This window comes from Neovison vison, chromosome 2, assembly GCF_020171115.1.
Source record: "Neovison vison isolate M4711 chromosome 2, ASM_NN_V1, whole genome shotgun sequence".
NCBI lineage: Eukaryota > Metazoa > Chordata > Mammalia > Carnivora > Mustelidae > Neogale > Neogale vison.
The window spans coordinates 215,706,420-215,730,310 of NC_058092.1; the positions used below are offsets into that span (position 1 = coordinate 215,706,420).

Here is a 23,891-nt window from a genome sequence, read left to right on the forward strand (position 1 = left end):
TATTAGACCATGTGCACTCAAGGATCACATCTTCTTGTGTCTTTTATGGTTTCTTCTATTCAGCTCTCAAGACTCCCCGGTTCTCAAATTGAGTCCTTGCTGCAAGGCTGCTTTCCCACCAGTTGCCATCTATGTCAATTCTCTTTTTTCTGCCACAAACTCCTTAAAACAGGAGTTGCTACTTATTGACTTCACTTTCTAACCGCCAGCCCTCACTGCTGTTGAGTTTATGTCAGTCCACACCCTCATCCCGCCTTCCTCCCTCAAGCTCTTTCTGGAGTGGGTGACTCCCAGTGCTCTCCTTACTCTGGTCTGTCCTGTTTGCTTCACTGCGCCATCTTCCTTGGTCCATACTTCAGTGGAAGTTGCTTTTCCCATCCCACACTCTGACTGACCAGATATATTTTAAAAAGGAATATTTAGACGGGATGTGCATTCACTCTGAGGTAAGCCATAGGTCCTACCATGCTCTAGGCCTTCAAATTTACATATTTAGCTTAACTCTTTGGTCTCATTAAGCAATTGGATTTGCTTTTCTCTGTCTTCTTAAGCCATCTCATCAGCTTTCTTAATTTCAAGATCAGAATTCTATCATTGAGACTTGAACTAAAAATCTCCATTTCCAAACATTAGCTAAATATCCCCCACTAAAGAGCTTATTAGCTTCAACTCTACGGAGCTTGTCATCTCACACTAACCCTCAAACTTTTGTCTTGAGTTTTTACTTCATTTGATGAAATCATGGGCTAGAAATTTTGGAGTCATTGCTGACCCTCCCCTTTCACATTTAATGGAGCACCAAATTCTATCAATTCCATCCCTCAGAGCTGTCCCCTCTCTTCTCTTTCTATGACTGCTGCCCGGTGTGTGCACTGTGGATAAGAGCAAAAGCCTGAGGACAGACATCCTGCTTTTGAGTCCTGGCTCCACAACTACCGAACTACATGACTCTGAAGAAGTACTTGATGGTGCCTCAGTTGTCTCATCTGTAAATTGGGATAGTAATAGTCTCTACCTCATGAGAATTTTCTGTAAGCGTTAAATAAAATAACACATGCCACGTTTTTAGAACACTGACTGTCACATGTCAAGGAATCCCTCATTAAATGTTGACTGTTGTTATGATTCATATCACCTCTTGCCTGGGCTACTCTAATTATTCCTTAACTCATCTTTTTTTCTTCCATTCTCTCTATCCTTCACACTTGTGGCAGAGTCGTCCTTTAAAACTCAAGTCAAATCATACCTGTCTCATCTTGAAAACTTCTGATTGTGTCTCATTACCCACAGAAAAAAGTCCAGACTCCTTGGAATGATATTCAAGACCTTTGTCTTCTTTCAGACTTCATTGGCATGTTCATCATCTAGTAAACTTTTCTGTTAACCTATCATACCAGACTTCCTGCCATTCCAAGTGCCTTTGCTCAGTCTTTTATCTTGAGCTGGATTACTAATATGCTCTATCTTCCACAACTTACAACCTCAGAGAACTCACCCCCAATCCTCTACACCTCCTTATCTGTATTCCCCTCTACCCCTACTCCTTCCCTCACACCTGGCAGAATTAATTGTTTCTTCCTCTGAGACCACACAGCACTCTGCTTATTCTTTCAGCACTAAATTGACTCCTCAACCTTCCCATCCCCCCACTGGCCTAGGTTCGGCATTTTTACACCTAATAGTCATCTAACTTTACACCTAACACACCTAATTTTAAAAAGTCAATAATAAATTTAATAATATGTTTTGGGGAAAACATACATGTATATTTGGTCCTTAAGTCAGAAAGAAAAGTATTAGGTCTTACTATTTATCATATAAGTGTTACCTCACCTGCCAGGTCTATAGTTTCCCTGGGCATGGGGATGGCATTACTGAAAAAGCTGGATATAATTTTGTTTAAAGAGGAAATATTAAAGATGCATAGATATCTTTATTAAATAGAAATATTTAAAAATATATTTCATGAATAAACCAACCAAACTTCATTTTGTAATGACATTGGAAATATCTAGCATTATATATATGCATATAATATACACATATATTATACAGTATATAATGTATATAATATGCATATATATATACTATATATAATGTCTAACATTAGAAATATCTAAATTCATTAATTTATTTAAGAAGGTTTATTTAACATCTATTTAACCAAGTACATGTACCAAAAACCCTTTAAATATGATGTAGGCATTCTCCTATGTAACTTACAACAGTTATTTAAATGTCTCTTTTTAGAAAATATACCACAAATAATTGTTTCACTAGAGCTCCATTTCCACAATTTTAAATTCTTTGGAATGAAGTGACCAATAATTTAAATTAATAAGCACTTCACGTAGTACCTACAAATCCAAGGATCTGGAATGAGCTTGATGGATTGGCATTGATAACAAAGATGTAGCCTTCTGATGTCCCAGCTAACAGATAGATCCCTTGCTGGTCATAACTAGAAAAGAAAGAAAAGAAGAAATCTGAGGATCCAATTTTGTTTCACTAATAAGATGGTAAACAAATTTACTAGATGACAGCATGGAGATACACTCAAAACTAGTCACTCTTTTGATTTGTGATTTTTAATACTATTCCATCTTATTAAAAAAAGCTAAGTGATGACATATAAATGCAATCATGACATTCTAGGTTAATGCTATTTCCAAATTGCAGCTTGTAAGTGCACAGTCAAGAAGATGCAGTAGCACTGGGTAAGCTTTTTGTCATAAGTGAAAGGTATTTCCAGGGGAAATAAAAGCCCTCACACCAGTGATCAGTGTGACATCGCAGCCCTCTGCAGTACCAGTGCCCCGCAAGGGGAGGAAGAAAGTAGGGAAATGTTCCAGCACCTTCATGAAATTAGAAAAATGAGAAGATCCAAATTAAAATAAGAGAAGAGGATCTGAGAAAGAGGAGGCAATAAATGTATAGATGCAGGCAGGTGAGGGGTCCTCTCCCCCTGAGAGGGAGGAGGCCTCTTGTAGGGAACAAGGAGGTGGGTGGAAACCCCACTCCTCCAGGTGCTTGTTGGGCAATTCTCCAAAGGCTTCTCTCTTCACTTCTCTGAACTTGCATTCCTTCATTTGTGGAACAGGGACATGCTTAATACCTTTCTGACCGGTGTAGTGAGAATCACATTCAATAAGCTACACTGTCTGCCAGCACCTCAAACTGTAAAGCAGGGCACAAATGTCCGTTCTGATAATACTTACTATTTTGATAAATTAACAAAAGAATGAATAATGGCAACATATGGGTTTAAATCCAATGTCTTTGTGCTGTCTTCTAAAAAGTATTACTTCAAAAGATGTGAAATCATCTAAATGCCCATCAATACAATCTTTTAAAAATTATGGTATATTGGGTATTTACCCCCCAAATACAAAAACACAAATTTAAAGGGATGCAGGCACCCCTATGTTTATTGCAGCATTATCTACAATAGCGAAATAGCGACCACGGAAGCAGGCCAAGTGCCACGGATAGATGAGTAGATAAAGATGTGGTGTATGTCCATGCAATGGAATATTACTCAGTCATAAAGAGAATGAAATCCTGCCATCTGCAACAACATGGATGGAACTAGAGAGCATAATACTAAGCAAAATAAGATAGTCAGAAAAGGGCAATTAACATATAGTTTCACTCATATGTGGAATTTAAGAAACAAAACAAATGAGCAAAGGAAAAAGAGAGAGAGAGAGAGAGAGGCAAACCAAGAAACAGACTCTTAACTAAAAAGAACAAACTGATGGTGATCAGTGGGGAAATGAGTGGGGGAAGGGTGAAACAGGTAATGGGGATGAAAGAGAACACTTGGCATGGTGAGCACTGAGTAGTGTGTAATAGAATTGTTGATCACTCTAGTGTATACCTGAAACTAACATAACACTGTACGTTAACAATGCTGGAATTAAAATTAAAAAATAAAAATTATAGTATATCTATATAATGGAATATTATGTAGCCATAAAACAGAATAAGGAAGGTCTTTATGTGTGGAGAGAAAACATGGTCCAAGAGATACCCTGAAGTGAAAAAAAGAAAGAAAAAGAGGTATAGAACATTGTATATGGTTTGCTGTCTGTAAAAGCAAAGACATTTAAATAAAAACTTGAAAAAAATAAAGGCAAGGGCAGTGATTCTGGAGCCCAATGCCTGGGTCTGCTCCTGACATTTGCCATTTCCAATGCGTGTAACATGAAGCAAGTCACTTAAACACTTTGTGTCTCATCTTCCTGCTCTGTAACAGAGACAAGAGCATCCATCTCATGGTGGATAGAACCAACTACATAGCACATTTTAAGTGCTTGACAGCTATTTGTGTAACTAAAAGGAAGTGTTTACCTTTTTGCTTATTTATGGGTGGACTATCTCTGGAAAGAAGAAATGAGAAATTGGGAACAGGCTGTCTCCAGGGAGGAGTACTGGGTGTCTGGGGACAAGAGTGGGAGACTTTTTGCTATGCACCCTTCTGGCCTTTTGGAACACTGAACTGAGCCAATGTGTTCATTTTCAAAACAAAACAGGTAAAACTTAAATTTGAAGGAAATTATGGCTTGGGGCACCTGGGTGGCACCGATGGTTAAGCGTCCAACTCTTGGTTTTGGCCCTGGTCATGATCTCAGGATTGTGAGATAGAGCTCCCCCATCGGGCTCTGTGCTCAGTACAGAGTCTGCTTAAAACTCCCTTGCCTTCTACCTCTGCCCCCTCAAGTGAATAAATAAATCTTAAAAAAAAAAAAAAAAAAGCTATGGCTTTACTGGAATTTGACAGACAAGCCACTACAATGTCGCTGCCGGAAGCAGGAAGTACTTACAGGAGGTGTTGCACAGACCATTCGGAGGGGAAGGCCTTGTGAATCGCCTGAGGGGCCTCAGCATCCCTGACATCGAGGAAGTGGATGGAGCCCCCCGTGGTGCCCACGGCCGCAGAGAGGGAGGAAGGAGAGCAAGCCAGCACTGTTGCCTGTTTAAAATAACTCCAGATGCTTAACTTCACTGTGCCGGAACATGAAGCTTTACCACACATAAGAACCTATATTTGAAAAGTCCTCTGAACGAGGAGCACAGCAAGTGTTGTGTGGTATTACAAATTAGACATGCAGCATTCCTGAGCTAATCGACTGCACAAGTCACACTATTCTCTACATGTTATTCTTTTATCCTAACATTAGAATCACAAAAATATAAAGACATTTCTTGAGCCTTAGACCATGACTTCATTTTTATCCCCAAATGATTATGAAATGATTATACCAACCATAATGAAAAAACAAAATTTAAAATACATTCATAGCATCTTTTAGACATCGTTACCGAATGTTAGTGATTTTTAAAAATCAGCATTCATCTGTTGGATAGTAGTAGACCCTGGGAGGCTGGTATGATGGAGGAAGATAAGAAAATAACCGTATCACCGCACTATGGAACCAAAGCCCTGCATCACAGATTCCCACTCATCTCACAATCACTTATGGAACATGATGTCTAGGAGAATACATTTGCTTTCATGACACTTAAGCAATCAGCTTCATTCTCTGTAATCATACTTTGTAGGTTGTTTTGAATAAAATCGAAGAACATTAGAAATAGAAAAGACCTTAAGAGATAATCATTTTATGGAAGAGAAAATGGAGGCCAAGAGAAGAAGAGCAATTTGCCTCAGGATCCTGTAGCTGATGATGAAGCTGAGAACTCAGGTGTCCAGCCTCATTAAAATGCACAGTTGCTCAACCAAGGAGGTTTTCATTTGATTTTCAAGATGAATTTTAAAGGCTGAAAGTCTTCAGTGGTATCTCATGCACAACTGTAAACAAAATGGCAAGGGTCTTTTTTTTTTTTGAAACTGGAAGTCTTTAATGGGGTGTGTGTGTGTGTGTGTGTATGTTTTCTCAAAATAATCTGTTGAAATTATCTTCTATTCCAGGGCAATAGTAGGCTAAGGCTAACCATGGACAGCAGTATCTGGAAGGGTCTTATGTACCTTAGCAAATACCATCAAGGGAAGCTGCTAGTGCCCAGATATCCTCCCATCCTTGGCCCTCCTGGGCCAAGTTCTCTGAAGCCCACTGCCTGAAATGTTCATGAGGAACACTGTCCCAGGCATAGCAGGGAAATCTGGCCTCAGCATTGCTGGGTCAAGTGTACTTATCAATATCCCACAAGGCATCAGTGTTCTCCAGTAAGGAAAAACCAGCCATTATCCCCAACTCAGGCTGAACCACATGAGTATACCATGCCTGGTTTGGAGCTCAATGAAGGTTTGTCAAATTAAGTATGAAAGCTGTCTGAGCTTCACCCCTTCGCTCAGGTGAAGGCAAGATCGCTGGTGCAGAAAGCAGACCTTCTCATGGTGCCTATCTCTCTCCTTAGCCAAGAAGAGCAAGGTTAAGTCCAGACTGTAGAAACTCTCGAGTGGGTTGTTAACCATTTGAATGTCTCTAGTTTGTGAAAGGAGGTGTGATCAGATGAGTTTTAAGACCTCTTATAGTTCTAGCAGTTCTAATAGAAATGAATACATAGGAGCTCTTGTCACCAGAGTATAAGAATTTTTATATTTACTTGTCAAGGTGAGTTTTATATATCCCATTGAACTGTGTATCTTTTGTGTCTTATAATTTTCTTATGTGAGGTATGAAGCTTCCTCTTGTTTTATAATTGAGATTTTAATTTTATAAAGGGAAAGGATTGTAACTTCCATACCTACTACCAAGATCCAAGATCCATACCTCATCTAGAACTGTGTAATACAACATATGATGATAATATAAGGGGGAAATAGCATTGCCATCATTTCTTGGTTCTTTCATGTTTTAATTTAAAGTATTATTTTATGTAAAATGTATTATGAATGTGGCAGAAATAATGGTATCACCCTTTGGCGAGTGTTGTGAACAACTGTGGTTTATTCCCCAGTATCCAAACACCTTCTTTCTGGAAAAATTTCTTGAATATCTACTGAGAAATCATCTCTCCTATTTTGGGAGTTCAGAGAAACAGATCTGACTCCCATTTTCAAGGCTGAGCTTAAGCCAATTAGCATTTCTCATTCCCCTGTCCACAGTGATTAGTTCAGAGATGTTATGAAGACATTTAGCTTGATGGGAAAGAGAAAATTCTTTTCTTTTCCTCTTCCCACTGGAGGAGGCTTTCTTCCCTGATGGTCTGACACCTGTGAGGTTGACACCTGTGGCATTTGGGTATCGCTAAAAGAAGCCTAAGATGAAACTAGAGACATAGAGAGAAAAACAAGATCCCTGGTAATATCATTTGAGTTGCTGGACTGAGTAACATCTGAGGCCAGATAAGTCCTATACTTTATAGCTGAAAAAGCAAATAACCCCCACTTTTTTATTTTTGTCTCAAGCTGGTTAGAGTGGCAATTTTCTTTCATTTCTAACTGACCTCCTTGAGGTTAGATGGGGCCATTTAATTAGTTATAGCCAAGGGGGTGATTCATGTCTGAGTAAAAGCAACTAATTGCTAGTTCAAGACTCTATGGCACTCCTTCCCCATACTGTGGCTCTTAGGAGCTATTATTAGGTGGTGGCCCCTCCCTCAGCTTGGCTCCCTGGGAGAGGGACTCTGGAGCAGAGACACTGCTACTGCACAATGAAGTTTTAGCACGAGTGAGCTATAAACCACTAGGACTTCGAAAATAGCTGCCCCCGCAGAAAAACATTCCTGTACTCCAACTCAGCACCTTATGTTCTACCCTCTGGGCTGTAGAATACATTTTATACACAAGAATTATTCTAAATATATAGGGTAAAAATGCAATAAGGCACCTGCAACAAGTATTTCCACAGACTTGACATGTAATTATGAAAACACAAATTGGATTAGAATTTAATATTTTAATCCATTTATAAGGCACACTTACTGAGGTATTCAGATAAATCCTGCTGGCACAAGTACCATCTTCTGTATACCAAACACAAACTTCCCCTGAATGTGTGAGTGTCTATTAAAAAAAAAGAAAAAGAAAACTCAAAATGGAATATAAGACTCTGTTATGGAACCATGTTCTAAATCCCTTTACGGTATGTCAGTAACTCTGATGATTTAGTATAAAATTTCATTTTACTCATATGGATTATAATAACACAACACCAGTACTTCTGATTTGAACAAAAAATAACTATTATCTTTTTTTAAATTAGTATGTTTATTACAATTTAAGTAACATAATGACTAAGATTAGAAAAGTAAAATATTTTTTTCCCATATAACATAATTGAGTTACTTGGAAATTGAACAGGATTATTGTTTAATGAATAAAGCTAGAAATAGGAAATTAGATATGTTTTTTTTTTAACTAACGGAATTTGTTAAAAAAAAAAAAAAAAAAAAGCAAAGCATGGGGCTTGAATTCAAGACCCTAATTAAGATCAAGAGTCTGGCATCAAGAGTCAGACACTTATCTTTAAAAAAGGGGGGGGGCATCAGGATGGCTCAGTTCATTAAGCAACTGCCTTCAGCTCAGGTCATGATCCTGGAGTCCCGGATCGAGTCCCATATCCAGTTCCCTGCTCAGCAGGGAGTCTGCTTCTCCCTCTGACCCTCACCCCTCTCATACTCTCTCTCTCTCTCTCAAATAAATAAATAAAATCTTAAAAAAAAAAAAAGTCAGACACTTAACTGATTGAGCCACCCAGATGATTCTAACAGACTTTGCTTTTAAGGGCAGTTTTAGTATTAAAGAAAATTTGAGCAGAAACTAGAGAGTTGCCATACCCTCCCCCCTACATATACATACTATTTCCTCTATTATTATCTTGCATTAGTGTGGTAAATTTATTGGAATTGATGAGCCAATATTGATTCATTGTTATTGATAAAGCCCATAGTTTACATTAAGATTCGTCCTTTGTGTTACCCATCCTATGGATATCCATTCTATGGTTTTGAAAGTGTGTGATGTGTATCTACCATTACAGTACCATACCAATACACTGCCCTAAAAATTCTCTGTTCCCTCACTGAGCCCCTGGCGACCCATACTATCTCCATAGTTTTTCTTTTTTCCAGAATATCATATAGAGGAAATCACACATCTTTCTCAAATTGGCTTCTTTCATTTAATGTAAATAAAGCTGTTCTATGTCTTTTCATAGCTTAATAGCTCATTTATTCTTAGTGCTGAATAATATTACATATATTCAGCTCTATTACTTAGTACTGAAATATATTATTAATAATATAGTATTGATATGCCACAGTTTATCCATTTACCTATTAAAGGATATCTTGGTTACTTCCAAGTTTTGGCAGTTATGAATAAAGCTGCTATAAATATTCATGTGGAGGTTTTTGTGCGGGCATAGGTTTTCAAATAATTTAAGTAAATAACAAGAAGCTTAGTTTCTGAATCATAAAGTAAGAATATATTAAGTTTTGTGAGAAACTGCCAAACTTCCAAAGTGGCTGTATCATTTTGATTCCTATAGCCAATGAATGTTTCTGTTGCTTCGTATACTTGCTAGCACTTGATATTGCCAGTGTTTTAGATTTTAGACATTCTAATACGTGTGTGGTGTCATCTCATTTGCAATTCTCTAATGATGAATACTGTTAAACACCTTTTCATATACTTCTTTGCCTTTGGTATATTTTCTGTGGCAAAGTACTTGATCTTTAGCCCATTTTTTATTGCAGTTGGTTATTTTCTGATTGTTGAGTTTTAAGGTTCTTTTTACATTTTGGAAACCAGTCCTTTATCAGGTACAGGTTTTGCAAAGACTTTTCTCCCAATCTGTGGCTTTTCTTTTCTTTCTTTTAAGGGTGTCTTTCCCAGAGTACAAGTTTTTTATTTTAATGAAGTCCAACTTACCAATTTTTCCTTTTGTGGATTATGTTTTTGTGTTGTATTGAGAAAGTCATTGCCAAACCCAAGATCACTTAGATCTTTCTATTTTTCATTTTACATTTAGGTCTATAATATTTAGGTCTATATCCCATTGTGAGTTAAGTTTTGAGAAAGGTATAAAGTCTGTGACTAGATGGTGATGATGATGATGATGATGATGATTTTGCATGTGGATGTGCAGTTGCTCCTGCAACAATTTGGTGAAAAGACTAAGCCTTCTCAATCGAATTGCTTTTGCTCCTTTGTCAAAGGTCAGTTAACTATATTCATGCGGATCTATTTCTATGTTCTCTATTCTGTTCCATTCATCTATTTGTCTAGTCTTTCACCAGCACTATATTGTCTTGATTACTGTGGCTTTGTAAATCTTGAAATTTGAAATTGAAATCTTGTTAGCTTTATACTTTGTTCTTTAATATTGTACATGTTTTTTTATTTTATTATGTTATGTTAGTCACCATACAGTGTATCATTAGTTTTTGATGTAGTGCTCCATGATTCATTGTTTGCATATAACACCCAGTGCTCCATGCAATCTGTGTCCTCCTTAATACCCATCACTGGGCTCACCCATCCTTCCATCCCCTCCCTTCTAAAACCCTCAAATTGTTTCCTGGGGTCCACAGGAAAAGTCCATTCCTTCTCCTAATGTCCTCCATGTTATTCCTTATCCCACAAATAAGTGAAACCATATGATAATTGACTTTCTCTGCTTGATTTATTTCACTTAGCATAATCTTCTCCAGTCCCATCCATGTTGATGCAAAAGTTGGGTATTCATTCTTTCTGATGGCTGAGTAATATTCCATTAAGTATATGGACCACATCTTCTTTAACCACACATCTGTTGAAGGGCATCTCAGCTCTTTGCACAGTTTGGCTATTGTGGACATTGTTGCTATGAACATTGGGGTGCATATGGCCCTTCTTTTCAATACATCTGTATCTTTGGGGTAAATACCCAGTAGCTCAATTGCTGGGTCATAGGGTAGCTCTATTTTTAATTTTTTGAGGAAACTCCACACTGTTTTCCAAAGTGACTATACCAACTTGCACTCCCAACAACAGTTTAAGAGGGCTCCCTTTCTCCACAATGTCTCCAACATTTGTTGTTTCTTGCCTTGTCAATTTTTGCCATTCTAACTGGCATAAGGTGGTATCTCCATGTGGTTTTGATTTGAATTGCCCTGATGGTTAATGATAATGAACATTTTTTCATGTGTCTGTTAGCCATTTGCATGTCTTATTTGAAGAAGTGTCTGTTCATGTCTTCTGCCCAATTTTTTGACTCGATTATTATTGTATTTGTAATTCTGAGTCTTTTGCCTCTTCACATACATTTCAGAATCAGTTTATTGATATCCGTAAAATAACTTGCTAGGATTCTGACTGGTATTACATTTCATTTTCGTCCTCAGAGGGTCTGTACTACTCTGAAAGTGGGTAAACAGTAATTGTTTAATGAGTTTTGATAACTCATTGGCAATGAATGTGTTGAAAGATGTGACTTGAAATACTTGGATGGTGAGTATAAACAGGATGGCTCCTAAGATTTCAATTGCTTTGACTGTTTCAGACACTTAATATTATGAAGTCACAATACAATGATGTCATCTAATTGGGGAGTATATTTGATGATGGAAGTGGTTGGCATTTCTTCCACATCCTCAAGAACACCCTCTGCCTCCTATTTGTATAAGGTTGCACAAGATCTTCCAAAATCATTTTTAAAAATCATACTGTGAGATAAGAAAGTATTCCTTACCATGCAGTATTCATTTCCGGGTGGGATAAAATCAATTGCCTGAAATTTCCCATCACAAGCCTGTAGGACTTTATCAAAGGTCGGCTTCTCACCAGGAGTGTAAATATAAACAGATCCCTGTTAAATATACCAAAAAAAAAAGAAAAGAAAGAAGGAAAAGATGTAATTGTTATATATGCAGTTCAACAAGTATTTATTAAATGTCCACTGTGAGCAAGGCACTGTGTTGGAAATTAGAGATTAACTTAAGTAAGGCCCTGACCTTGAGGAGCTTAAAATCTTGATGCTTAATTTGTTTATCAATTCATTCATTCATTTATCATTTAAAATAATCAATAAATGGGGCTTTCTTCTTTTCTCCAAATCCAAATATTTGGTTTTTAAGTTATAAAACACAACAAAACATTTTTTTCAGACTTCAAAAATAATGTCTATTTATACAAAAAACTTGGAAAGTGTGAAAAACCAGGAAAGTTGTGGAGACAAACTAAGTCTTATCACATACTAGACCATGGTGGGCATTGATACAAACTTTTAAATAAGCCTTTGAGGAAATTGTGGAGGTGTAGCTGAAGATGTTACTTCATGATTTTTTGTAATTCTCAGCTGCCAATTCACCTCAAAACAAAACAGAACAAAAAAAACTATCCTGTCAGTTGGGACTCTCTGTCAAGTAACTGTAATATGGTGTGAGCACATAAGTAGCAATAAGTCTGTTTTCAACTAACAGCAAATTTTTCAAGTTTGAGTTAAGTGTGAGTATTTCTGTTCTTGTTTATCTAAAAAATTCAACTTTGTAGAGTCTAAATTTGACAGATATTTACTGATTTTACCTTGTACTCATTCCTTCAACAAATATTGAATGAGACACTGCGCCAGGCACTGCTCTGGATCCTGGGCCTATATCAGAGGACAAAACAGACAAATATTCCCTGCCCTCGTGGAGCCTACATTCTGCTGGGGGATTCGGACAATGGACAAGGTATCTAAATAAACAGCAGTGATTGTAAGAATCAAAAAATAAAGCAGGTTAAGAGGCTATGACATGGCAAAATAAGAACGTGAAATTCTAAACCAGGTATCCAAGAAAGGCTTTACAGAGATGACTTAAAAGACTTGAAGGAAATGAGGAAAGAAAGGATCCATGTGGAGTCTTTGGGAAGAACATTCCAGACAGAGAGAGTAGCCAGTGCACAGAGGGAGGAACATGCTGGGTGAGTTAAAGAATACAGCATGACAGGGCACCTGGCTGGCTCAGTGGGTTAAAGCCTCTGCCTTTGGCTCAGGTCATGATCCCAGGGTCCTCCTGGCATTGAGCCCTGCATCATTGGGCTCTCTGCTCAGCAGGGAGCCTGTTTCCTCTTCCCTTTCTGCCTGCTTCTCTGCCAACTTGTGATCTCTGTCTGTCAAATAAATAAATAAATAAAATCTTACCAAAAAAAAAAAAAAAAGAATACAGTATGATGGCTAGCATGCCCAGAGCAGGGTGAACAGAATGCAGGGTAGGGGGAGATAAGGCCCAGGGGTAAGTAGAATCCACATTACAAAGGGATTGTAAAGCATAGTGAGGATGCTGGCTCTTAATCAGAATAACATGGGGAATCACTGGAAGCTTCTGAAGAGAAATGGAAAAGTTGTTCTCACTTTGCCTGCTGTGTTGGGGATACAGTTTATTCCATCATGTACTGGGGAAAGTGCATTAAAGTCTCCCATTGAGATTACAACTTTGTTTCTTGTCATTTTGTCACATTTTGCTTCATATATTTTGGGACTATTTTACTTAGTACCTATATATATTAAGTGTTGATATGTTCCTACTGAATTTAATCTTTTAATATTTTTGAAATAAGCCCATTTATCTTTAGTAATACTTTTTGCCAGAAAGTCTATTTTGTCTGATATTTAATAGAGCTTTCTTTCTATTAACGTTTGCATGTTAGATCTTTTTCTGTCTTTTTACTTACTTTCAATTTTTAAAATTTACTTTCAACATTACTGTACTTTTTATTTTTATTTACTCTCAATCTTACTGTACACTTATGCTTTAGCTGTTGTCACTTGTAAACAGTACATAACTGGGTTTTACTTTTTTTAAATCCAGTGTTGCAAACTTTGCCTTTTAACTACATCTATTATCTGTTTTACTTTTACTGTAATTACTAATATTTGAGTTTAAATATTACATTTTAATTTATGCTTCTGCTTTCTTATTTGTTTTATTTTTCTTTTTCTCTCTTTTCTTACCCTGTTTTGGGTTGCTTTATAAAAACATTCTGCTTTCCCCATCTATAGCATAGATATTTCATCTACTGTTTCAGTTCTTTATTGGCTACCTTAGAACTTACAACATGCATACTTAATTTATAAATACCACAAGGTTACTTAAAACCTTTATCTTCTGCCTGGGAAAAGTAAATAATGAACTTGAAACACTTGAATCCATTTGCTCTTTCCCCTAGTTTATATTATTGCTGTCTGGGATTTTAATTCAATGTTATTATTAAACCCAACCTCACATTATTTTTGCTGTTTTATACAGGCAGTGTTCATTTCTCCACACTACTATTCATTCTTGCAACACAATCTTCCAACTGGGATCATTTTCCTTCTGCCTATCCTTCTTCCTTTTCCTTCTGTACATTCTTTAGAATTTTCTCTAGTAATGGTCGGTTGCTGACAAACTCTCAGTTTTGGAACATCGAAATTATCTTTTTTTCACCCCTATACTGAAAAGTAATCTCACTGGGTATAGAATTCCAGGTGGTAGTTATCTTATTTCATTCATTACATCAGCATACTTTTTCTATAAATGGACAGACAGTAAATATGTTAGGCTTTGCTGGCCACATGATCTCTCACAACTACTTAATTCTACCATTGTAGTGTGAAAGCAGCCAGAGACAATACATTAATGAATGGTGTGACTGTGTTCCAATAAAACTTGATTTATAAGAACCAGCAGCAGGCTGGTTTTGGCCTACAGGGCCATAGTTTGCTGATGCCTTCTGCTCTACATGTAAGGTAGCATTCCATTATTTCTTACTTACATTATTGTCACAGAGGAGTCAGTTGTTAGTCTAATTGAAATTATCTGTTTTTCTTTCTGATTGTTTTTAAGATTTTCTGTCTTTCATTTTCAACAGTTTCACCTTGTTAAATCTAAGTGTGTTTAACTTTTTAGGTATTCTGCTTGAGATTCACTGGACCTCTTGAATCTGTAAATTCGTGTTTTTAACCAGTTCTGGAAAATCTCTCTTTAAATATTGTCTGTACCTCACTCTCTCTCCAGTCTGGGGTTCCAATCAAACGTATACTTTACTCTCCCTTCTGTATATCCTACCCTCCTGTGTATCTGGGCTATATTCTAGATAACTTCTTTTGATTTATATCCAATTCACTAATTCTCTCTTTGGCTGTATCCAATCTTCTGTCAGACATATTCATTTAATTTTTACTTTTTCAGTATATTTTCTCTTTTAGAAGTCCTATTTTAGTCTTTCTCCCTTCTGTTATGGTACATTATTTTTTGTTGATTCCTGTTCTTTATAGGTATTCTAGGATTTTCATTTATTTGTTATTTATTAAAACACAGTTAGCCAGTTGTTCTAACTTCAGGTATTTACCAGCAAATGATATCTTTCCATATTTAAATTTAAGTTTCCTTTAGGCAGAAAATCATTGATCTTTCCTTATAATCCATCTAAAGTCACTGCTTAACAATATAAACTACTGTTAACCCTGATTTTTGAGAGTCATTCCATTAATTAGGAGTCTAACAATATAATTGAGATGGACATTCCATTTTATTCTGCATTTATTCCCTTTCCCTTCTTCTTTTACAGAACCCATATTTTCCTTAGAAAACCATCCATGACCCCAATCTCAGTCGATGTTTGGTTGGGTTGACTCTATACAGGGTTCAAGTGTAGATATGTGACACAGGCCTGGCCAATGACAGCTTAGAATTCTCCAGGACATAGTAATTGCCACAGGGGTAGAGAGGTGACCAAGTAAGTACAATGAATCTAAATTCCAGGACATTTTTTCATGGTGTCTTTCCACTAGGGTCACCACCAGGGTAGAAATATAAACTAGAGTTGCAGGAGGCTCTCTGCACACCTTCCAGGAGAATCTTCATGAGAAGGGTGACAGCAGAGAGAAAACAGAACCAAGAGATGGTCACAAAAAAATGTCAGGAGCCACTAGATTCAGATTAACTCCTTGCCCTTTTACTTACATGCACAAAAACAAACCAAAAAAATGAATAAACCAAACACATTTTGTTGTTTAGGTCTTTTACGTTAGGTATTTTTCATTTGTAACTAAAAGAGTCCTGAATAGTAGAGTATCACTATGAAGCACTATGCCCTTCATTCCCATAGTGCAATGATAATAATATTTGAAAACTGTATATCAAGAAATCACCATCTGGGGCACCTGCCTTTGGCTCAGGTCATGATCTCAGAGTCCTGGTATTGAGACCCGCATCAGGTTCTCTGTCCAGAGGAGAGCCTGCTTCCCCCCTCTCTCTCTGCCTGCCTCTCTGCCTCCTTGTGATCTCTCTGTCAAATAAATAAATAAATAAAAATCTTAAAAAAAAAAAAAAAGGAAGAAAGAAATCACCATCTTGCATACCTTGTCTGTTTGAATCAGCAACATGCGGTAATTTGGAGAAAACATCATATGTACCACAGGCTCTTCAATCTCTAGAAAATCCTCTACTTTGTAAGTTAAATCTTTAATAATAAAAGAATAAACAAAGCCATCCTAGAGACCAAAAACAATGAGATAAACAAAGAAAATCAATCTCAGTCAATGCAGAGTGTAATTTCCATGTCAAATGAGCTAAGACTTATTGACTACCATCCATAGTTTATTTTTGGAATCATCTTCAATGTTTACATTATCTAGAATGCCTAGTCTTATCTCTATTAGGCAACTTTTAACCACCCTTCCTGGCCAAGGTTCAATTTTATCTCTTCTGTGACACAAAATTTTGCGACTAAAATTTATGGATCTCTACTTTCTTTGAACTTCTCTAACATTTATATTTTAATTCCCAAGTAATGTCTTTAATAAAGTTAGAAATTTTTTTTATTAGTTTCAAATGTAGAATTTAGTGATTCATCAGTTGCATATAACACCTGGTGCTCATTACCTCAAGTGCTCTCCTTAACGCCCATTACCCACGTATCACTTTTCCCCCACCAACCTCCTCTCCAGCAACCCTCAGTTTGTTTCCTAGAGTTCAGTGTCTCTTATGGTTTGCCTTCTTCTCCATTTTCATCTTATTTTTCTTTCCCTTCTCCATGTTCATCTGTTTTGTTTCTTAAATTCCACATAAAAGTGAAATAATATGGTATTTGTCATTCTCTAATTTTGCTTAGCAAAATACCCTCTAATTCCATCCACCTAGCATCTATCTTTTTACCACTTTCTTTATTATACAGGAGGTAGGGCGAATGAAGCAGTTCATTATGTGGCTTGTATATAGCAGTCTCCTTACTTCAAGGAATACTAGCCTTAATGTATATTATTTAATCTTTATTATATGCATTTCTTTTCTCCCTAAATGACCCAAAGGTGGGGAGTGTGCTGTTTATTCCTTTTATATCCTCCTTTTGTATTTCTTTAATAGTGCTAGAAGGAGGGCAAGTATCTAGTAAAAATCAGCTGGTTGGCCATAAACAAATTTAGGCTCAACTAACTATTCTCAAGAGGAATTTGAATAGTTTTCACAGTAGTGAAGAAGCTTTGGACAAATTAATCCATCATTTCTAGATTGGACCACACTGTAACTAAAGTATATGCATTAGTGAGGTGGCTGGATTCACATACTTGGGAACTGGAGGATAAAACATGCAAGGTGCTTTCTCCAAACTCATCATCATTCTCCATTTCTTATAGAGTAGATGCTCAAACCATTCCTTTAAACTTGTTGTTTGGGTCTTTAAAATTTTATTATTTATTATATATTTATTATAGTATTTTATATTTATAATTATTGTTAATTATAATCATTTTATTTCTAACTTGATTTATTTAATTCATTCATTTATTTAATAATTATTTTATTAAATAATTTATTTAATAATTAATAAAATTAACTATTTAGTCAATATAATTTATTTTAATTTAAATTATAATGGTATATAATTATTATAATGGTTACAAAATTAAGAAATAATTTATTATTATAATTTATTATTCATTTATTAATTTAATTTTAATTTTTAAAGATTATTTGTTTGACAGAGAGAGATCACAAGTAGGCAGAGAGGCAGGCAGAAAGAGGGGGAAGCCAGCTCCCTACTGAGCAGAGAGCCTGATGTGGGGCTCGATCCTAGGACCCTGGGATCATGACCTGAGCTAAAGGCAGAGGCTTAACCCACTGAGTCACCCAGGTGCCCAATTAATTTTATTTTTTAAGTAATCTCTATCTTCAATGTAGGGCTCAAACTCACAACCCCAATGCAAGAGTCACACGCTCTACTGACTGAGTCAGCCAGGTGTCCCTAAACTAGGTTTGAAAAAAATGTTAAGGGTGAGGGGCACCTGGGTGGCTCAGTTGGTTTAGCGCCTGACTCTTGATTTTAGCTCAGGTCATGGTCTCAGGGTCATAAGATGGAGCCCTGTGTTGGGTTTTGTGGTGAGCATACAGCCTGCTTAAGATTCTCTCTCTCCTTCTCCCCTCTGCCCCTCCCTGTGGCTCTGTCTCTGAAAAAAATAAATAAATAAATGAAAATAAAAGTAAAAAATGCCAGGGGTGACTTTGAGAAGGACAAGAGTCATAAAAGGCCATAAATGCAAACTAAATGTAGGAAGTATGGTGGCAGTGGCGGGGGGGTGGGGGAAGATGATGGTCTGTTGCAAGACTGCAGGGGAGGGGGATGGATTACCAGCTGAGAGTAGGTCTTGGGACATCTACAGGTAGACCTGAGATTTTAGTGTAGGTGAGCTCCAAACCTTAGCATTGCTACAATACCATGTAAAAGCATTGTAGTCTGACCCCTTTTCATACTTAACTGAGACTGCATGCTCTAATAATTGAGAGCAAAGACTTGGAGTTTACACATCTGGGTTCAAGCCTCAGCGACTCCATTTACTGGATGGTGAACTCTGTAAGGCTTGGCTCTTTCCTCTGTATAAGGAAGATGTCAATATTCCTACTGATAGTGTCATTATGAGGACTGATAAGATAATACGAGCAAAGCACCTAGCATGGTGCCTGGTACAAAGTAAGGACTAAATAAATGAAGGCCATTAATGCTAATTCTAGTATGAACAATAACAGTATAATACAGGTAAGCTAAATGAGTATGCACAAGCGGTTAAGTGAAGCTTAGACAAAAGGTTCTATTTGTGTCTGACAACCCAATATATTAAATGTACAAACAGGCATGAAGTTGGGTGTTCTGGGGTCCCAGAGTTTTTAATTCTATTTTTTATTTTTTGCAATTGTCTAGATATATGGCGGTCCATTATACTGTTTTTCTTTTTTATAATAGTTTTATAATAGTATCCAAAAAGAAAACAATTAATAAGCTGACAGAACCTGACATCCCAAATTGTGACGCATAATAGTAAGTAACAGCAAATGGAAACTGTATATATTCTTTAAAGCAATTAATTTTGAAGACAAAAATACATTACAATTCCAGAAATCAGCATGCCTCCCTTCTGATACACCATGGTGACTGGACTGATAAGATTTCTTCCCTCTTTTGGAAAAGAAAAACAAGGTAAAACAGGTGACACATAATTAAAAGCACAATACAAAGTAATTAATCTCTTTGCTTTCCTAGGACTATTCATTTCTTTGTAACACTTTCCAAAAATCAACTTCCTATCAGAATATGTGCTATCAAAAAAAAAAAAAAAAAAGAATATGTGCTATCACGCCTTCCAAACAATGAATAATAAAACTGTTCAGCATTGATTACTAATGTAAATCACATGAGTTTTTTAAAGTTCTGTACCATCAGATCCATGTAACTAACATTACAGAATTATATAGCTAATATATTTTCTTATTTTAGGAAAGCATTGTCAGATATTTTAAGATGCCAGGAAAAAATAAATTAAGCCAAACCAAACTTGTTGTCAAGCTGCATACTTAAGATTTATACATTTTATGTATGTAAATTCCAACCTTAGTAAATAAATAAAAATGGATAAAAAGAAAGTAAAAAGAAAAAATGTTCTATAAGAATTATCATTATTAATAAAATATTGTCCCTGGGGAAGAACAAAAGCGTCATAACTTTTATGTAGCTAAACCATAAGAACTATAAGATCAAAAGCTCAGAGAGCAACCATCAAATTATTTGCTTACTATATACTACGTGCTTGGCATCATGCCAGATGCTCAGAAGCATACTGTCCTTTCCTTCAAAGACTATTCACCTCCCAGAAGTTCCTTCTTTCCAATCCAAGTACCACTAGAGTCCAGGTTCTTATGACTCAAGGCCTAGTCGAGGAGCCTGATGCTTATAGCCACCTGCTTCTAGGGTCATCCTTTCTTGAATGATTCCATTTGGGGTACATGTCCACTCAGGAGTTTTTTTATGTCTTCCCACTGTCAGACATAATTCCATTTGGGGTACATGTCCATTCAGGAATTTTTTTTATGTCTGCCCACTGTCAGCTGAATTGAGTATAAACATCTGAGCTGGACATTCAAGGTCAGACATGGTATGTATGTCCCTTTGTTTCCCACTACCCTATGTAACACTCAATGCTCCAGACAGACTGGACACTTCTAGTGTCTCAACCTTCCTCAGTTTTTCTTGTCTCTGCAGACACCATTGACTGAAACTCTACCTACCCTCATCTGTCTGTGAACCCATCCTGCAAGGGCCATTTCAAATGCCATCTTCAAAATGACTTAACCTGGCCTGTTTCCCTTTCCCTCATTTGAATTCCCACAGAACTTTGTTCAGTTTCCCTTGAATAAAATGATCTTAATCTACCTGGCTATAATTATCTACTTGTTTAATTCTCTTTAATAAAAATAAATCCCTCGAGGGTGAAAATTTTAAGATCCTGTATTTGCCATTCATGTCACCTCTGAGGAACCTTGATTAGTGTCTTCCACATTGTAGAGGTTAGACAGATAATTACACTAAAGCATTTATAATGTACCATGAAAATTATTAGGAATAGTATAGAAGAAGGAAATAGTAAACAATATAAGACTATACATGAATAAGTCCTAAATTGTGTATAATATATTACAGATGTGACAGCAGCTTGGAAATGAGAAACATTGCTTTAGAATTCATTTTACAAAAGACATATAGGCACTAATTTACTCTGTAGCATTCTCTGGGATTAAACTGTGGAGCCCAAGGATGAGTAACACAGTTCTTAACTTCAAAGAATTAATACCTGGTGGGAAAGACAGACATGCACACAGGAAATTGTGACATCAAAGGCTGAGACTGTAAGAAGGAAGTGAGTCTAATGGAATCCCACACAGGGGCACCGAAATTTGCCCTAAGGTTAGGATGGCACTGTGGATGCAAGACTAGATAGAACTTAGCCTGGAGGGTATAAGTGACAGTAAAGTGAAGCCATGGCGGGGGCAGGAAAGTCAAACCTAATGGCCCCACTGAAGTCAGAACCAGGGAATGGGAGCAGAAGTAGATGAGGGGCACTGTCCTGGAGAAAACTTGCTGTAGAAGGTGGCATTGAGGTAGAAGCATAAGGATTCAGAGAGAAAACTGGCAAGAGAGTGAGCTAGGAGGAAGGTCTGTGAAATGACAAGAAGAAATGACTGACTAGATCAGAAAACTCGTCCTGGGGAGTAGAAAGAATATGAATAGAGCAGGTAGGAACAAATTAGAGAGGGCTTGGAATCAAGGCAGAGCACTCCTTGAATTGCAATGAGATGCCTGTTTGCAAATGAGATGACTGTTTTGGGTTACTATAGATTAAGGCCAATTAAGTCAGTCCTAAGGTTGGTGCAGAAATCAAATTATGATATAATAAAGGAACTGGAATGGAGAGGACATTGGACAGATTGGGGAGCTTTCCCTGTAAGTTTTCCTTCTCAAAAGGTCTACACCTAAGCCCTACTGAGTGGACATTAGCTTCTGTGACTAAGCCCAACCCTGGCCACAGCTGATGGGACCAGGAATGGACACTAGATCTAAGGAGAATAGATCAAACTCTAACGATGTTTCTAACCAAGGAACAGAGAAGTAATTTTTAAGATGGCAGTTAAAAAAAAGTCACTGTGAAAAAAGGCCCTGAGAAAGGTGGAGGGCAGGAAAGGGCATAATTTGCCGACTAAACAGAACAGGCTCATGTATGGGAAACGATACAGCATAGGAGCTAAGAACTTGGACTCTGAAGTCTTACTGTCTGGGTTTAGGAGTCAGATTTACAGTTTACTAGTTATGTGAATTTGGGCATTTTTTCTTAATCTCTCAGTGCATCCATTCTTTTCCACCTGTCTCATGGAAATGAAAACATATCTTTCTATAAAGTGTTTTGAGGATTACATGAAATATACATACAGAGTACAGGAGAATGCCTAGAGCATAGAATAGTCAATAAACACTAGCTATGAGGAACACCCACAGGACTTGGTAACTAACTGTGGGATAGAGGAAAGAAAGAATCAAAGATGGCTCTAAGAAGGAGAAAAATAGGGAACAAAGAGCCATCTTTGTTCAAGTGTAAAACGATCACCAGTGGCTACACTTCTAGGAATAATGAAGTAAAGCAGTTTCTCACCCTTTGGTACTGTGTCTTCTATCTTATTAAGTACAGTCACCTTCAAGGTTTCTCCATTAATCATTAAAAGATGACCCTCTTCACAGCCAACATATATGTCACTTGTTGGAGTCCAGCAATGCATAGATGGGTGAAGCAAAGGATATAGATCATCTTTAGGCTTCAGAGAAAGATAAGAAACCTTGTGTTAAGACAGCATACTTGGTTTAAAAGCCAGAGAAATACCTAAGAGAGTAACTTCCAAAAAGAAACAAATGAATATGGACCTATATACATTCATTGGTCCTGCCATTTGCCAAGATCTAAGTGAGCTTATCCTTCCTTGCTCCATTTATCTCTCTATATTTTAACTCACTAAGAATATATGAGATAGTCTTGTCAGCATATTTGGAGTTCTAGTGTCACAGATTTTCATGAAAATTCTGAGTAGCAACATCTACAATGTTTCTTGGTAGAGTTTTTTGGTGTCTTGAGTCTAAGGAAGTCATTGTCTAGCTAAAATCACCCTTTTTGAGGAAGATTTTTGTCAACATTTCACCCTCCTGATTCTGCGTGGCGGTGGGAGAGGGTGGATATGATTTTTCTTCCTTTTTTTTTTTTAAGATTTTATTTATTTATTTGACACAGAGAGAGAGATCACAAGTAAGCAGAGAGGCAGGCAGAGGGAAAGGGGGAAGCAGGCTCCCTGCCGAGCAGAGAGCCTAATAATGCAGGGTTCAATCCCAGGACCTGAGATCATGACCTGAGCTGAAGGGAGAGGCTTTAACCCACTGAGCCACCCAGGTGCCCCGGATATGATTTTTCTTGAGTGGTTATGGAAAGGTTGGCGAAGACCCTTTGTTTAGTTAGCTTTTATGGGAAATGAGAAGAGGACACTCGTCTGATTCTGGGGGCCTTTCTAATGGGGTTCATGAAACATCCTCTGTGATTTTGATATCATGGAAAACTCAAGGAGAAATGCATAAAATCTATACAATGTACCTCAAAGAAGTTGGCTTTGGGGAGTAAAAATAAATGGACAAGGATCTAAAGCAAACCTTTTCTTGTAAAGGAAAAGGCCGTGAATATTTTAGGCTTTGTGGACCACATAGGTCTCTGTCACATATCCCTATTATATTTTTAAACACCTCTGTAAAAAGTATACAAGAACATTCTTAGCTTGGGGCCAAACAAAAGCCTGTCATGGTTTGTCTCAGCCATAGACTGTAATACTTCAGTGGTACGTCCCCTGCAGCCTTAAATACTCATGTCTTACAGGGGAGGACCCCCTTTGTCAGCATGGAGCAGGTCTCCTTTTAAGTATAGGCCTACCTGTTCTCCTTCCTGGAGGTCAAGGCAGCTGTGGCAGCTTTTTAGGGCATTTGCTCCCCACAGCACTGAGTAAAATTCTGAATTCAGGATATCACATAATAGCACTTCTTCCTTTTTGGTTAAACAAGTCAAATGTACTAGTTTACTTATTTTATATTGAGAACATAGCATTTAGAACCATCTGAGCTTTTTGTT

At 37.1% G+C, this 23,891-nt stretch overlaps 1 protein-coding gene across 1 annotated transcript in view; it reads right to left on the reverse strand.

Annotated features, from left to right (window-relative positions):
• CFAP43 (cilia and flagella associated protein 43) overlaps positions 1 to 23,891 on the reverse strand; it is a 101,860-nt gene that overhangs the window by 62,093 nt on the left and 15,876 nt on the right. The window contains exons 6-12 of the mRNA XM_044240453.1: positions 22,386 to 22,545; positions 19,296 to 19,363; positions 16,278 to 16,409; positions 11,643 to 11,759; positions 7,892 to 7,972; positions 4,827 to 4,975; positions 2,358 to 2,461 (exon numbers count right to left, since the gene is read on the reverse strand). Of these exons, the coding sequence (XP_044096388.1) occupies positions 2,358 to 2,461; positions 4,827 to 4,975; positions 7,892 to 7,972; positions 11,643 to 11,759; positions 16,278 to 16,409; positions 19,296 to 19,363; positions 22,386 to 22,545 (811 nt within the window). The remainder of the gene's footprint in view (positions 1 to 2,357; positions 2,462 to 4,826; positions 4,976 to 7,891; positions 7,973 to 11,642; positions 11,760 to 16,277; positions 16,410 to 19,295; positions 19,364 to 22,385; positions 22,546 to 23,891) is intronic.